This window comes from Macaca thibetana, chromosome 12 (assembly GCF_024542745.1).
Source record: "Macaca thibetana thibetana isolate TM-01 chromosome 12, ASM2454274v1, whole genome shotgun sequence".
Lineage (NCBI taxonomy): Eukaryota > Metazoa > Chordata > Mammalia > Primates > Cercopithecidae > Macaca > Macaca thibetana.
Genome location: NC_065589.1, coordinates 23,483,870 through 23,499,049, shown reverse-complemented (window position 1 = coordinate 23,499,049; position 15,180 = coordinate 23,483,870). Strand labels below are relative to the sequence as shown.

General features: G+C 44.9%; 1 protein-coding gene across 1 annotated transcript in view; it reads right to left on the bottom strand.

Annotated features, from left to right (window-relative positions):
• The window catches only part of NHEJ1 (non-homologous end joining factor 1), an 87,983-nt gene that overhangs the window by 61,412 nt on the left and 11,391 nt on the right, over positions 1 to 15,180 (bottom strand). Inside the window, exons 4-5 of the mRNA XM_050752449.1 lie at positions 12,607 to 12,745; positions 11,632 to 11,690 (exon numbers count right to left, since the gene is read on the bottom strand). Coding sequence (XP_050608406.1) covers positions 11,632 to 11,690; positions 12,607 to 12,745 — 198 coding nt within the window. The remainder of the gene's footprint in view (positions 1 to 11,631; positions 11,691 to 12,606; positions 12,746 to 15,180) is intronic.

Genomic DNA, 15,180 nt, shown 5'->3' with positions numbered 1-15,180 from the left:
CCTGACCTCCGGTGATCCACCCACCTCAGCCTCCCAAACTGTTGGGATTACAGGCGTGCGCCACCACGCCTAGCCCCTACTTGGTTTCTTGATTTGTTTGTTTCTTTGAGATGGAGTTTTGCTCTGTTGCCCAGGCTGGAGTGCAGTGGCACAATCTCAGCTCACTGCAACCTCCGCCTCCCGTGTTCAAGTGATTCTCCTGCTTCAGCCTCCTGAGTAGCTGGGATTACAGGCACCTGCACCCAGCTAGTTTTCTTATTTTTAGTAGAGATGGGGTTTTGCCATGTTGGCCAGGCTGATCTCAAACTCGCGATCTCAACTGAACTAAGCCACCACTGAGCCATCACTCCCAGCCCCATTTGTACTTTCTATATTGATTTCCTTTTTGTTCTCTCTCAAAATGTTAACAATTTTTTTTAAAAATTACTTTAAAATGCCGGGCACGGTGGCTCACGTCTGTTATCCCAGCACTTTGGGAGGCCGAGGCGGGCAGATCATGAGGTCAGGAGATCGAGACCATCCTGGCTAACATGGTGAAACCCCGGGTCTACTAAAAATACAAAACAAAATTAGCCGGGCGTGGTGGCGGGCGCCTGTAGTCCCAGCTACTCGTGAGGCTGAGGCAGGAGAATGGCATGAACACAGGGGGCAGAGCTTGCAGTAAGCCGAGATTATGCCATTGTACTCTAGCCTGGGTGACAGAGAGAGACTCCATCTCAACAAAAAAAAAGAAAAAGAAAGAAAAAAAATTACTTTGGCCGGGCGTGGTGGCTCACGCCTGTAATCCCAGCACTTTGGGAGGCCAAGGCGGGCGGATCACAAGGTCAGGAGATCGAGACCACAGTGAAACCCCATCTCTACTAAAAATACAAAAAATTAGCCGGGCGCGGTGGTGGGTGCCTGTAGTCCCAGCTACTCGGGAGGCTGAGGCAGGAGAATGGCGTGAACCTGGGAGGCGGAGCTTGCAGTGAGCGGAGATCACGCCACTGCACTCCAGCCTGGGCGGCAGAGCGAGACTCCGTCTCAAAAAAAAAAAAAAAATTTACTTTAAAATTTCTAACAAATTTCCTTTTGAAAGCATAAGCCCTTATAAACCTTTGCAAAAGGAAAATAAAGAGGTCTTTTTAGCTATTCTTGAGAAAAAAAGAAGAAGTGGTGACCCCTGGTTACTACAGGATTCAGAAGAGAAGGCGAAATTTAGAAAAAAAACTGTAGTTGAGAAACATGCACAGCCATACCTTCCTCCCTGGAGATTTTCATTCCAGATTTCATTCTGGAATGAATAAGCCTTCATTCCAGAGCTCAAATACTGGTACATTCATATTTTTAATAAGGAAAACCATTCTTTTATATGCCCACGGTTTAACTGACCCCACCCATGATCTTCCTAGTCTATCAATGGCATCACTATTCTTCAAATCACATAAGCATATGACCAAGGGCCTAATCCTCCTAAAGATTACCTTCATATGTCAATTCTCCAGTCAAAATTTTCGATGGCTTCCCACTATCTGCAACAGTAAATAATAAGTGCAAGGAGAATGTGCCCCATCTCCTTCCTAGGAGATGTGTCCCTGCTTGAGAATCACTGCACATAATGACAGTTGTTAACAACTGAACTAAGTGGAGAAATAAATGTTACAGGCGAAAAAAAAAAAAAAACAAAAAAAAGCTGAAAACCACTTTCAGAATAAAACACTAATCTGCCAGCCCAACATTTAAGGCTCCCACAATTTAGCCTCAAGTTATTATCTTGCTAACTTTATTTTCTACTAATCCTCATCCATTCTTTTTTTTTTTTTTTTTTTGAGACGGAGTCTCGCTCTGTCGCCCAGGCTGGAGTGCAGTGGCCGGATCTCAGCTCACTGCAAGCTCCGCCTCCTGGGTTCACGCCAGTCTCCTGCCTCAGCCTCCCAAGTAGCTGGGACTACAGGTGCCCGCCACCTCGCCCGGCTAGTTTTTTTGTATTTTTAGTAGAGACGGGGTTTCACCGTGTTAGCCAGGATGGTCTCGATCTCCTGACCTCGTGATCCGCCTGTCTCGGCCTCCCAAAGTGCTGGGATTACAGGCTTGAGCCACTGCACCCAGCCCCTCATCCATTCTTATTCTTATTTTCCATCTTTTGCCCATGTGCTTCCCACCTAAAATGCCTTCCACATAGTTTTCAATCAAAACCTCAATCAAAGCCCAGTTCAAGTCCTGCCATTTATAGAAAGCTTTTTCTAATCACTCCATTACTGTGGCCCTTATTATCATTAACTAAGCACTGTAAGCTCTTTGATGGCAATAATTATCATACCTTATATGTTCACAGAACCTCATTCAGCCCACGTGCACCTGACCGAATACTGAAAGGATGAACTAACTGCAAGTTTTTCTAGGTCAGAGAACTGACACACACAATAGGAGGGAGCATATTCTCATGCTTCTAGACTTATCCTTCTTTATGATGCCCACAAGGATACTAAAAAAACACCCTGAATCCTATGGCTTGCTCTACCTATTGAACAATAGGTACATGGTAAAAGGGTAGCCCTTCCAACTGTGGAATTGGAGCCCTTGTGACTCTATGACTAATTTTCTTTCCAGGATTTTGTTAAGTACTCACTCTTTTGACTTTTGAGGTATCAGTCTCTTAACTGGCTCTAAAAAAAGAGAGGTTCTGGGATTTCTCAATAATAAAAGATTCAAGCTTTATATATACTTCATCCCAAAGTTGGGACTGCCTTTCAGAAAACATAAATGCCAAAGAAATAAGGCAGGTAGTAGAATGGGAATATAAGCTATTCATCTATTACATGTGAGGCTGCCTATGTCTAAGGCTACCAACAGGTGATTATTTGATGGCCTATTCGTAAGATGAGGAAAATAAAAAAGAATGGGAAGATACAAGTCCTTCATCTATTCAACAAATACTTATAGAGTCCCTACTATGTGTGGAGGCACTGTTCTAGGCACTTGGGCTAGACCAGTGCACAAAACATACATCTTTGTCCTTGTTGAGCTTACACTCTAACTGACAGGAAGTAGACCATAAACAATAAGCATAATAAAATAAGTAAATGTTATGGCAATATGTTGGAAACTAGATGCTATGGAAAAAATAAAAAGTAGAGGATGGTAAGGTGAAATGGGAGTTCTAAGGTGCAAAGCAGGAGAAATGGAGCTTACAACTTTAAATGAGTGGTCAGGGTACACTCTATTGGGAAGGTAACATTTGAATAAAGACATTGTTGTAGTCCATGTAGATGGATGTAGTCTATGTAGCTATGTCTCCAAATTCTTTGACACAGCTCCCCTTAAGAGGTGAAGTTTAATTACCCTCCACTTAACTGTGACCTAGACTTAGTGACTCATTTCTTTTTTTTTTTTTTTTTTTTTGAGACGGAGTCTCGCTCTGTCGCCCAGGCTGGAGTGCAGTGGCCAGATCTCAGCTCACTGTAAGCTCCCCCTCCCGGGTTTACACCATTCTCCTGCCTCAGCCTCCGAGTAGCTGGGACTACAGGCGCCTGCCACCTCGCCCGGCTAGTTTTTTGTATTTTTAGTAGAGACGGTGTTTCACCATGTTAGCCAGGATGGTCTCGATCTCCTGACCTTGTGATCCGCCCGTCTCGGCCTCCCAAAGTGCTGGGATTACAGGCTTGAGCCACCGCGCCCGGCCAGACTCATTTCTAATAAAAAGAATACGGTGAGATAGTGATAGAATGTAACTTCTGAAATTAGGTTATAAAAGGACTGCAGGTCCATTTGGTCTTGGTTTCACTTCTCATTTTCTTTTTTTTCTTTTTTCTTTTTTTTGAGACAGAATCTCATTCTGTCACCCAGGCTGGAGTGCGGTGGTGTGATCTCAGCTCACTGCAACCTCCGCCTCCCGGGTTCAAGCAATTCTCCCACCTCAGCCTCCTGAGTAGCTGGGATTACAGGTGCATGCCATCACATCCAGCTAATTTTTGTATTTTTAGTAGAGAGGGAGTTTTGCCATGTTGGCCAGGCTGGTCTTGAACTCCTGACCTCGCCCGCCTTGGCCTCCCAAAGTGCTGGGATTACAGGTATGAGCCCCACAACCGGCCTTGGTCTCTGTCTCTTGGATCACTGGCTCTGGAGGAAACCAGGTCCTGTGAGTAGCCCTATGGACAGGCCATGTGGCAAGAAATGGCACCTCCTGCCAACAGCCACATGAGAAAGCTTGGATATGAATTATCCAGATCTTACAATGACTGCGTTTACCAGCTGACATATTGACTGCAACTCATGAGAGATGCTGAGCCAGAATCGCACCCACTAAGCTGCTCCCAGATTCCTGACTCTCAGAAACCTGCAAGATAATAAATGTGTGTTATTTTAAGCCATTACATTTTCGGACAATTTGTTACACAACAATGGATAACTACTACAGACTTTAAGGAAGTGAGGAAGTTGGCCACACAAATATCTGAAGAAAGAACATTCCAGGCAGAGGGAACAACCAATGTAAAGGACTAAAGGCAGGGCATGCTTAGAGTGTTAGAAAAACAGCAAGAGGCCAGTGTGTATGCAGTGGAGTGAATGAGGGAGAACTGTAGGAGATGAGGTAAGAAAGGTAAGAGAGTTCTATAAGATCATATAGGGTTTTACAGGCCATGGTGAAGTCTTTGGATTTTACTCTATACATGAAGTGTTAAGCCAGTGAAGGGCTTTGAGCAGAAGAATATCTTGTAACTTAATAAGATTGTTTTGTTGATAATAGGCCAGGAGAGGGTAGGAGTAGCTGCAGGATACCAGTAAGGAGGTTTTTGCCATAATGCAGGTAGGAGATGATGGTGGCTCCAGTATGGTAGCAGCAGAGATGGGAATATGGGCATAGTTTTAAGGTAGAGCCAACAGGATTTGCTGATGGACTGACTGTAGGAAGTGAGAGGACAGCAGTCAGGATGACTCCAAGGTTTTTTCACCCAACTAAAAGTGAAAGAATGAACCTTCCATCAACTTAGATGGGAAGGAGTTGTTGGAAAAGCAAATCTGGGCATAAGACTGGAAGTTCAATTTTGGACATGTTGAATTTAAGATATTTTTTAGACTTCTTCATGAAAATGTTGAACAGTCTGGAGTTTCAGGGTAAGATCTACAGTGAAGAATAAATGTGGGATTCATCACAAGATGGTATTTAAAGGCGCTATAGTGGAATGCTAGAGGAGCAGGCTGAAGAGGTCAACAGGATCAAATCATAAATGATCATGTGTGGCATGCAAGGAGTTTGAACTTTATCCTGTAGGAAACTGGGAACCACTAAAGGATTCTAAGCAAAAAAGTGGCATAATCAAGTTTCGGTTTCAAAGACATCACTCTGACAAAACTACAAGTTCAACTGCAGGGGAATAAGAACTGACCAGGAGACAAGTTAGGAGGCTGCTGCATGGTCAAGCCAAAAAAGGGACAGAAAGGGCAAGCACAGTGGCTCACACTTGTAATCCTAACACTTTGGGAGGCCGAGGAAGGTGGATCACCTGAGGTCAGGAGTTCAAGACCAGCCTGGCCAACACGGTGAACCTCCATCTCTACAAAAAATACAAAAATTAACCAGGTGTGGTAGCTCAAGCCTGTATTCCCAGCTACTCAGGGGGCTGAGGCATGAGAATCGCTTGAACCCAGGAGGCAGAGGTTACAGTAAGCTGAGATCATGCCACTGTACTCCAGCTTGGGCAACAGAGTGAGACTTGGTCTCAAAAAAAAAAGGGGGGGGTGGGTGGGGGAAAGGGGAGAGAAAAATGGCTAATCTCAGACAACGGAAGCTGGAATAGAGAAGACAGGCAGATTCAAAAGACAGTCAATAAATTAGGCTTTGAAAGTAAGGACAAAGAGGAAAGTGGGTGACTCCCAAATTTCTAGCTTAGAAAACTGAACGGATAATGGTATAATTCCCCAATTTAAGGAATATAAGAGAAATAGTCTGGGGGAGTAGATAATTCATTTTGGACATGTTCAGGATGTGCTTTATGTGGGACATCCAGGTAGAAATGCCAAATATGCAGAAAGAAATATGGGCCTAAAACACAGTGGAGATATAAAATTGGTATTCAGTGATGTACCAACAATAGTTGACGCTGGTGTCTAGAGGAGACGACCCAGAGGAATGAAAGTGTAGCGTCAGAGGATCGGGGACCTGATCCTGGGAAACACTAACCTTTAAGAGGCAGGCAGAAGATGGAGAGCCAGCCAAAAAAACCAAGTAGAACTGTGAACAAGCTTAAAAGGATGGCAATTTTCAAGTTAAAGCATTGCCCATCTTCCCCAAGTGATATAAGCTGTTGCTTCATAAGAGCAGCAGTGACTATCTTCATAGCTTAAAGTATCTGCTCTAGAATCAGGCTGCAACCAGACAGGAGCTGAAGACAGTAACTAAAACTAGACAGAATATAACAACCATGGCTGCATTTAGGATGCTAAGTCAAATCAACGTTAACTATAGCCCCCTAATTTCTTAGCTAAGGTATTATACTGAACAGATTATTTAAGACTTATAAGGCATTCAGAATGCAGCAGTAAGAACAACTGCTATGCTGAATACCCTCCTATGAAGAAAGAGGAGGAAAGAATTGCAAAATCTCGGCCGGGCGCGGTGGCTCAAGCCTGTAATCCCAGCACTTTGGGAGGCCGAGACGGGCGGATCACAAGGTCAGGAGATCGAGACCATCCTGGCTAACACGGTGAAACCCCGTCTCTACTAAAAAAATACAAAAAACTAGCCGGGCGAGGCGGCGGGCGCCTGTAGTCCCAGCTACTCGGGAGGCTGAGGCAGGAGAATGGCGTGAACCCGGGAGGCGGAGCTTGCAGTGAGCTGAGATCCGGCCACTGCACTCCAGCCTGGGCGACAGAGTGAGACTCTATCTCAAAAAAAAAAAAAAAAGAATTGCAAAATCTCCATCTCTGCTAAGGGACCCCTACCAAAGGAAGCCAACTTCATGCAACTGCCCAGGTTTTGGTGTCAAGAGCTGATTCCTAGCCAGGGGTTGCCAGCTGTAGAGGGCGGGGCTCTATTTTGGGCTGCCTGCTGTCCCTGAGCCTGGCCGCGTCTGGTTTGAGCAGCATGCAGCCCCAGTGACTCACACACCCATGCAAACCGCCTGTGGCTCAGTGGCATGGCCTTGGAATGCCAGCCTTAGGCCAGCTCCCTCCTCACCCCATTACACTGGGATAAATAAATAAAGAGCCCGCCAGCAGCCACACAGCCTGATGGCAACCAGATGGAGAGAGCGAGGCATGGACAGGGCCAGGGGAAGGAACTCCCTCCAGTGGACTAGACTGAGAGTGGGCTCTGCCCAGTCATCCTAAACTTCCTTTTTCATACAGTTCCTACTGCCATGTAACAACAGTCCCTAAGTCCCTGACTCTTCTTTCACTCCTAAAGATGCCTCTCAACTCCCAGTCCTATAAAATGCCCTATATAGGGTTCTTGGCCTCCATGAAGATCATGCCAACAGGCACACTACCCAGCCTTGACTTGAGTCAACATTGTCAGTATTCCCCCTCTAGTTAGGCCACTATCAATTAGCTCCTTGGGTTCCCCAGAATTGAGAAATCAGAGGCTCTTAGAGAAAGTGGAAAAACAAAAGGACCAAATAGGGAGAAGTAACCCCTGCTCAATTCTTATTTTCCCGAGCCTCAGTATCCTAGCAACCTGCCTGGCCTACTGCCCCCTGTGCCTTATTGTCTATAGCCTCTTGCCTAGTAATAATCCCAATGAGAATTTTAAAAACTGACCCCAGGCAATGACCGCATGGCCCTCTGACACCAGCCCTGGCCCCCCTGTGCCTTCATCCCGAGCTCTCTCCCTGGTTTGTTTATCTTCCTATTCCATGTTGCTTATTTTGATGGCACATCCTTTCAGTTCAGTCTTGGGTGACCCCATGACCCTTCTGTGTCCTGTTTGTAGGACCCCGGGCAAGCAGAGTAACTAAAAAGATGCAGCGGTCATAAGTTCTACAGCCCCAGTAGGAAACCTTTCAGTTCTAGCAGCTATACAGGACATTCTGAGGACAGTGCAATGACCCCAGAGGTCACAAGCATTCCATATTATCCTAGCCCTTATATCTCTCCTAACTGGTGTGTACAACCAGTTAAAGTAGCAAAACAAAACAGAGATAATCCTAGACTATGTGTCAAGAAATGTGGGAAGTCCTAAACATAAAGCTACAGCTATATGACCTTAGGCAAGTCACTTAACCTCTCTGAGGCTCAACTTCTTCATCTATAAAATAGAAAGCTATAACTACAACTACCTATCTCTCACTTCTTTTCCAGATAAAATAAAATTCTATAAGTCTATGAGATTGATCCACCTAGAACCTACGGGACCAGTATTCTTGAAGTAGCTGGTTCCAAAACACTAATACTCTTCCTGTGCTGCCACCTAAATTCTATATGCCTTCTCATTCAATTCTGCAGGGCTCCTCCCCACCTATAGTATGAAAACGATAAGCCTCTAATTTTACAAATGAGAAGTGATTTATCCAAAGCTGCAAAATGAGCCATGAGAATAACTGAAGACCCCAAATACAGGTCTAATAAGCAACACTGAGCCAGGTGCAGTGGCTAATTACACGCCTGTAATCTCAGCACTTTGGGAGGCCAAGGTGGATGGACTGCATGAGGCCAGGCATTCAAAACCAGCCTGGCCAACATGGTGAAACCCTACCTCTACTAAAAATACGAAAATTAGCAGGGCGTGGTGGGGCACACCTGTAATCCCAGCTACTCAGGAGGCTGAGGCACAAGAATCTCTTGAACCCGGGAGGCAGAGGTTGCAGTGAACTGAGATCACCCCACTGCACTCCAGCCAAAAAAAAGTAACATTGTATTCACAGGCCACACTGTCATAATTTTTATAAAATTCCCCTAGCTTAGACTTCTCAAAACATTAACCCAAACTTATCAAAGACTTACTACCTGTGGCACCATGCACAGTGCTGGGGATATAGAAACGCATTCAGCATGGTCCTTGCCTCAGAGAGTCCACAGATCAGTGGAGGAGAAAGCCATAGCCTTGCAAATGTACAAACAGTAATATTACAATGTTATAAGAGGTAAAACAGAGGTATAATCCAAGGTACTATAGCAGCAGGGAAGAAGAATAGTCCTTACAAGCAGAGTACAGAAAGGTCTCCCAAACAATGTGAAGCTGACATCTAGAAGATTAATTGAAGTTTACAAGTTAGGGCCAGGCACGGTGGCTCATGCCTTTAATCCCAGCACTTTGGGAGGCCGAGGTGGGCAGATCACAAGGTCAGGAGATTGAGACCACAGTGAAACCCCGTCTCTACTAAAAATACAAAAAATTAGCCGGGCATGGTGGCTGGCGCCTGTAGTCCCAGCTACTCGGGAGGCTGAGGCAGGAGAATGGCGTGAACCCGGAAGGCAGAGCTTACAGTGAGCCGAGATCACGCCACTGCACTCCAGCCTGGGCAACAGAGTGAGACTCCGTCTCAAAAAAAAAAAAAAAAGAAGTTTACAAGTTAGATAAGGCCAGAACATTGGGCATTCTAGATCATGGGAAGAATGTGTACCTAAAGATAAGATAAAACAGCATTTGGGGAAATTAAAAGTCATTCCATATAGCTAAGGCATAAAGTACATAGAGAAAAATGTTAAGAAGTCAAGCTGGGTAGGTATGCAGGCACTAGATCAGGAAGAGACCTCTCTACTGAGCTAAGAACAAGCCCTGCAGTGCTTAACTAAGGGGATGAGGCAGGGAACTAGTATGTTATCCCCAGCCTTAATACCTAAACTTATAGACAGGGGAAGCTATCTAAGAGAAAAACGGCCTAAGAAATCTCTCTCAGTCACAAGTTTAGGTTTAATGGTCTCTCTTTACCCATAAAAACTTGAAACCTTTTCTAGGCTGGGCATGGTGGCTCACATCTATAATCCCAGCATTTTGGGAGGTCAAGGAGGGTGGATCACTTGAGGCCAGAAGTTCAAGACCAGCCTGATCAACATAGTGAAATCCTGTTTCTACTAAAAATACAAAAATTAGTTGGGTGTGGTGGTGCGTGCCTGTAATCCCAGCTACTTGGGACGCTGAGGCAGAAGAATTGCTTGAACCCGGGAGAGGGAGGTTGCAGTGAGCCAAGATTGTGCCGTGGTACTCCAGTGTGGGTGACAGAGCAAGTGAGACTCTATTTCAAAAGAAACAAAACAAAACAACAAAAACAACAACAACAACAAAAAGACTTGAAAACTTTTCTGTTTCAGGACTTAGCAATACAAGTTTTCCTTCTTCTCCAGACTTACAATTGCTTCAGTACCTGGACTGAGCACCTATCTCACATTTTTTGCATTTAGTGTTTAGACCCCAAGCATTGTAGCTCAGTCAATGCGCAGAGGCAGAACGGGAGGTTCCAAATAAAGAATACTTGCTTTATGCCTAGCCCTTTAAAAAGTGCTAATTTAGGTTTCAAAAGAGGTATGGGACAGAGACCCTGTCCACAAAGAGCTTACAAATTAATCCAGAAGACAATGCAGAAATATAAATAATCTATATATAACACCAGATTATAATAGCATTATTTACTTACATGATAAAGTACCAACTTGGGTAATATATATAATTAGAAAATAGGGCAATAGGCTGCGCACAGTGGCTCACACTTGTAATCCCAGCACTTTGGGAGGCCAAGGCAGGTGGTCACCTGAGGTCAGGAGTTCCAGATCAGCCTGACCAACATGGAGAAATCCCATCTCTACTAAAATACAAAATTAGCTGGGCGTGGTGGCACACACCTGTAATCCCAGCTACTCAGGAGGTTGAGGCAGGAAAATTGCTTGAACCTGGGAGGCGGAGGTTGTGGTGAGCCGAGATCGCACATTGCACTCCAGCCTGGGCAATAAGAGCGAAACTCCATCTCAAAAAAAAAAAAAGAAAAGAAAAAGAAAAAAGAAAATGGGGCAATAATACTAAGGTACTAACTGTATAACCAACAAGTCACAGAAGAGTGAGGGAAGAAGATCAATACTGACTGGCATAATCAAAGGTCACTATTATTAATACTTTCCCTATTTGGCATTTAATAGATGTTTCTTTTGGCTGAGCTCAATCCTTAGAAGGGAAACCTAGGCAGGAGCTTCTGACAGGCCACAATTATCTACTCCCCATTCATTCCTTTGCCAGTCCCCTTGTATAAACACTGTGATTTTCCACAACCTACTGTGCCCACAAGACAGCTCCCAAATGGTAGCCCTAAGCTTTTTACCTTCGTCTCCTGCTGGATCCTGAAAGGGCCTAGACAAGTAATGACACCTACCCTTCTGCTCTACAGTCCAGACCTTATGACCAGATCTCAACAAGCAAAAATTTAACAACTGGTCAACCAACCTTTCCAAGGTTAGAGAATTCCAAATGAAATCCCTGGTACTTTAACAGAGATGTTTTATAAGTATCAATCAGCCCACTTTCGCCTCCTCCGTTCTTTCCCCCTTCTTCCCCTCATCCTCCCTAAGTACATCTCAAGCCTTATCAGACTTTCTATGGGCAACTTTATTGGACAAAGGGCATTCCAACCACACAAGCCACCTAATACCCAAAACACAAGTGGTCACTCGGGCACCTGGAAAGAGGAAGTAGGGCAAAGACACACAAGAAAATAACAAATACCTTACCTCTATCATAAATTGTTCCAAGAAGGAATTTTCTTCAAATGGTTCTGTCTTCAATCGATCTGTAATAAGAAGGAACAAAGAAAAGAAACATGAGTCATATAGGATAAGCTTCTTACCTGATAGAAAGGGAACAAAACAGGGTTACTTAGGAAAGAGGAGGAAGGTGCATCATGCAGAGACACCTAGTTCAGTGGGAGAAGAAGGGCTGAGAGCATGTGGGCAAACAGTAGTGGGAGAGGGTGATTAGCAACAAATGGCAGGTTTGGTGGTAGCATCTGCTCTAGGGGTTTTTCCTGCCACAAAAACAAAGGCCAAATTGAATTTTTATTCTGAAGTTGGAGCCATGAAACTTCCTAAACTCCCAAGTCCATGTTGCTCTGGTATAATTCTGTATAGTTATTGGCTCCTTTCCAAAGTCTTTCCCCGCCATTGCCTAGGGCATGTCTGGACTCAGTTACAGCTTCTATTGGCCACTTGGGCTCCAGTCAGGTATTCGAGGCAGAGAAAAGTGTCACCCAGGCCAGGCACAGTGGCTCACGCCTATAATCCCAGCACTTTGGGAGGCCAAGGCAGGCAGATCACTTGAGGTCAGGAGTTCGAGACCAGCCTGACCAACATGGTGAAACCCTATCTCTATTAAAAACACAAAAAAATTAGCCACGCATGGTGGCGTGCATCCACAATCCCAGCTACTTGAGAGGCTGAGGCAGAAGAATCCTTGAGCCTAGGAGGCGGAGGTTGCAATGAGCTGAGATCACCCACCACACTCCAGCCAAGTTGACAGAGTGAGAGTCCATCTCCAAAACAAACAAACAAAAAAGAGTCACCTAGTATCAAGACTCCAGTTTCTGATTAGTATTCAGCAGGCATCCTGGGGGAAGCACCTCTCTAATGCAAATGAGTCTCCCTCTTTCCTAAGACTCTTTGACTATCTATACCACTCCCCACCCGACTCCTCCAAGAATGTCCTCTCACCTCGAATCAGTGTAGCCCCACTCTCCTGGTAGTCTTGGATCTCTAGGTCTTTCATATGAAGCAATGTTGCTAGCTCCCTCACTTGGCACTGTAACGCCAGACTCATGCCCATCAGAGGACGAATCAAATGTTGGGAGACCTTTGATGGAAGAGATATCCATTAGCCAAAAGACTCTTATAAAGTACTCTCCAATTCGGTTTAGGTACTAGAAAAAATACTGAAAATAAATGTTCTTATAGAAACTTACAGTTTCATAGGCAAGTAACCCATTTACATGAATGTAAACATACATACAATAATTACATATATTAAGAAGGTGGCTGATGCAGTGGCTAATGTCTGTAATCCCAACACTTTGGGAGGCCAGGGCGGGTGGGTCACTTGAGGTCAGGAGTTTGAGACAAGCATGGCCAACATGGTCAAACCCCACCTCTACTAAAAATACAAAAATTAACTGGGCTTGGTGGCAGGTGTTTGTAATCCCAGCCACTTGAGAGGCTGAGGCATGAGAATCATTTGAACTCAGGAGGCAGAGGTTGCAGTGAGCCAAGATTGCACCACTGCATTCTAGTCTGGGAGACAGAGTGAGACTTTCTCAAAAAAAAGATCCCACCAGCTGAGATGGCTCATGCCTATAATCCTAGCACTCTGGGAGGCCAAGGTAGGAATTCACTTGAGTCCAGGAGTTCAAGAGCAGCCTGAGAAACATAGTAAGACCCCATCTCTACCAAAAAAGAATTTTTAACATTAGCCAGTCATGGTAGAATGCATCTATAATCCCAACTACTCAGGAGGCTGAGGTGGAAGGATCACTTGAGCCGAGGAGGTCAAGGCTGCAGTGAGCTGTGATCACGCCACTGTATTCCAGCCTGGGCAACAGAGCAAGACTGCATCTCAAAACAACAACAAGAAAACAAACAAACAAACAAGAAAAGCAGAAGATCCAAGTAGCCCTCAAGAAAGGAAGTGTGGCAAAAACAGAGTACACTAGCTAAAGCGTTAACAGAAGACAAAAATCAACAGAAGGTAAAGACCCTTGAAAGTCAAATTAGATACAGACACTAAGAGCCACTTCAGGGCTCATGATAGCCCAGAAGGAGTCTGGAGTTTCAATCTGTTCCCACAAATGCAGTGTAGTCTAAGGTTATTGTTAAAATAGAAGCAAGCCACCTACCAAGAACTAGCCTAGGAAGGTATAAGCCAACCCACTCTACACACAACCCTTTTTTTTTTTTTTTGAGAAGGAGTTTCGCTCATGTTGCCCAGGCTGGAATGCAGTAGCACGATCTCAACTCACTGCAACCTCCACCTCTCAGGTTCAAGCGATTCTCCTGCCTCAGCCTCCTGAGTAGCTGGGATTACAGGCACGCACCACAATGTCCGGCTAATTTTTTTATTTTTAGTAGAGACGGGGTTTCACCATGTTGGTCAGGCTGGTCTCGAACTCCTGACCTCAGGTGATCTGCCTGCCTCAGCCTCCCAAACTGCTGGGATTACAGGTGTGAGTCACTGTGCCCAGCCCACACCCCCCATTTTTAACAAGAGGTAAGAAGAATGCAAACACAGCCATAATGCTGTACAAATAGGGTAATATTCTCATATGATAAGGTATAGCTAAATAGAATAATCATTTAATTCACCTACACAAGGTGTCCATTAACCTGTCAAGAAAAAATAGCTAGGCCGGCACAGTGGCTCATGCCTGTAATCTCAGCATTTTGGGAGGCCAAGGTGGGAGGATTGCTTGAGTCCAGGAGTTCGAGTCCAGCCTGGGCGACGTGATGAAACCTAGTCTCTACAAAAATTACAAAAATTAGCCAGGCGTGGTGGCACATGCCTGTAATCACAGCACTTTGAGAGGCCGGGGTGGGAGGATCATGAGGTCAGGAGATGGAGACCATCCTGGTTAACACAGTGAAACCCCATCTCTAATAAAAATACAAAAAAATTAGCTGGGCGTGGTGGCGGGCGCCTGTAGTCCCAGCTACTCAGGAGGCTGAGGCAGGAGAATGGCATGAACCTGGGAGGCAGAGCTCGCAGTGAGCTGAGATCGCGCCACTGCACTCCAGCCTGGGTGACGCAGCAAGATTCCATAAAAAAAAAAAAAAAAAAGGCCAGATAGTCGATATTTTTCCCTTTGTGGCCTATCCAGTCCCTGTTGCAACTGCTTGACTCTCCTGTTGTAGCACAAAAGCAGCCACAGACAATATGTAAACAAATCAGGTGGCTGTGTTCCAATAGAGCTTTACAAAAACAGGCAGAAAGCCAGAACTGGCCCATGGCCATAGTATGCCAACCCCTGTCCTAGACCTGAAAAAGGAGTACTTTTAGACAAGATACCCCAACAGGCTTGAAACGAGGAAAAGGTACTACAGTGTCCCATAATATGTGCAAGCCAGACTCACCTGGATCCAGATCAGACGTCTGGCCTCTTTCAGACCTTTGTGTTTTCATTTTCCATTCATTTTCTAGGTAAAAGTTACTACTAAAAGTTCTAATTGTGCTTTGGCTCAAATTAAGAGGAAAAGACTTTTTTCCACATTTCTGTTAGATTAGAAGAGAAAAGACTGGAT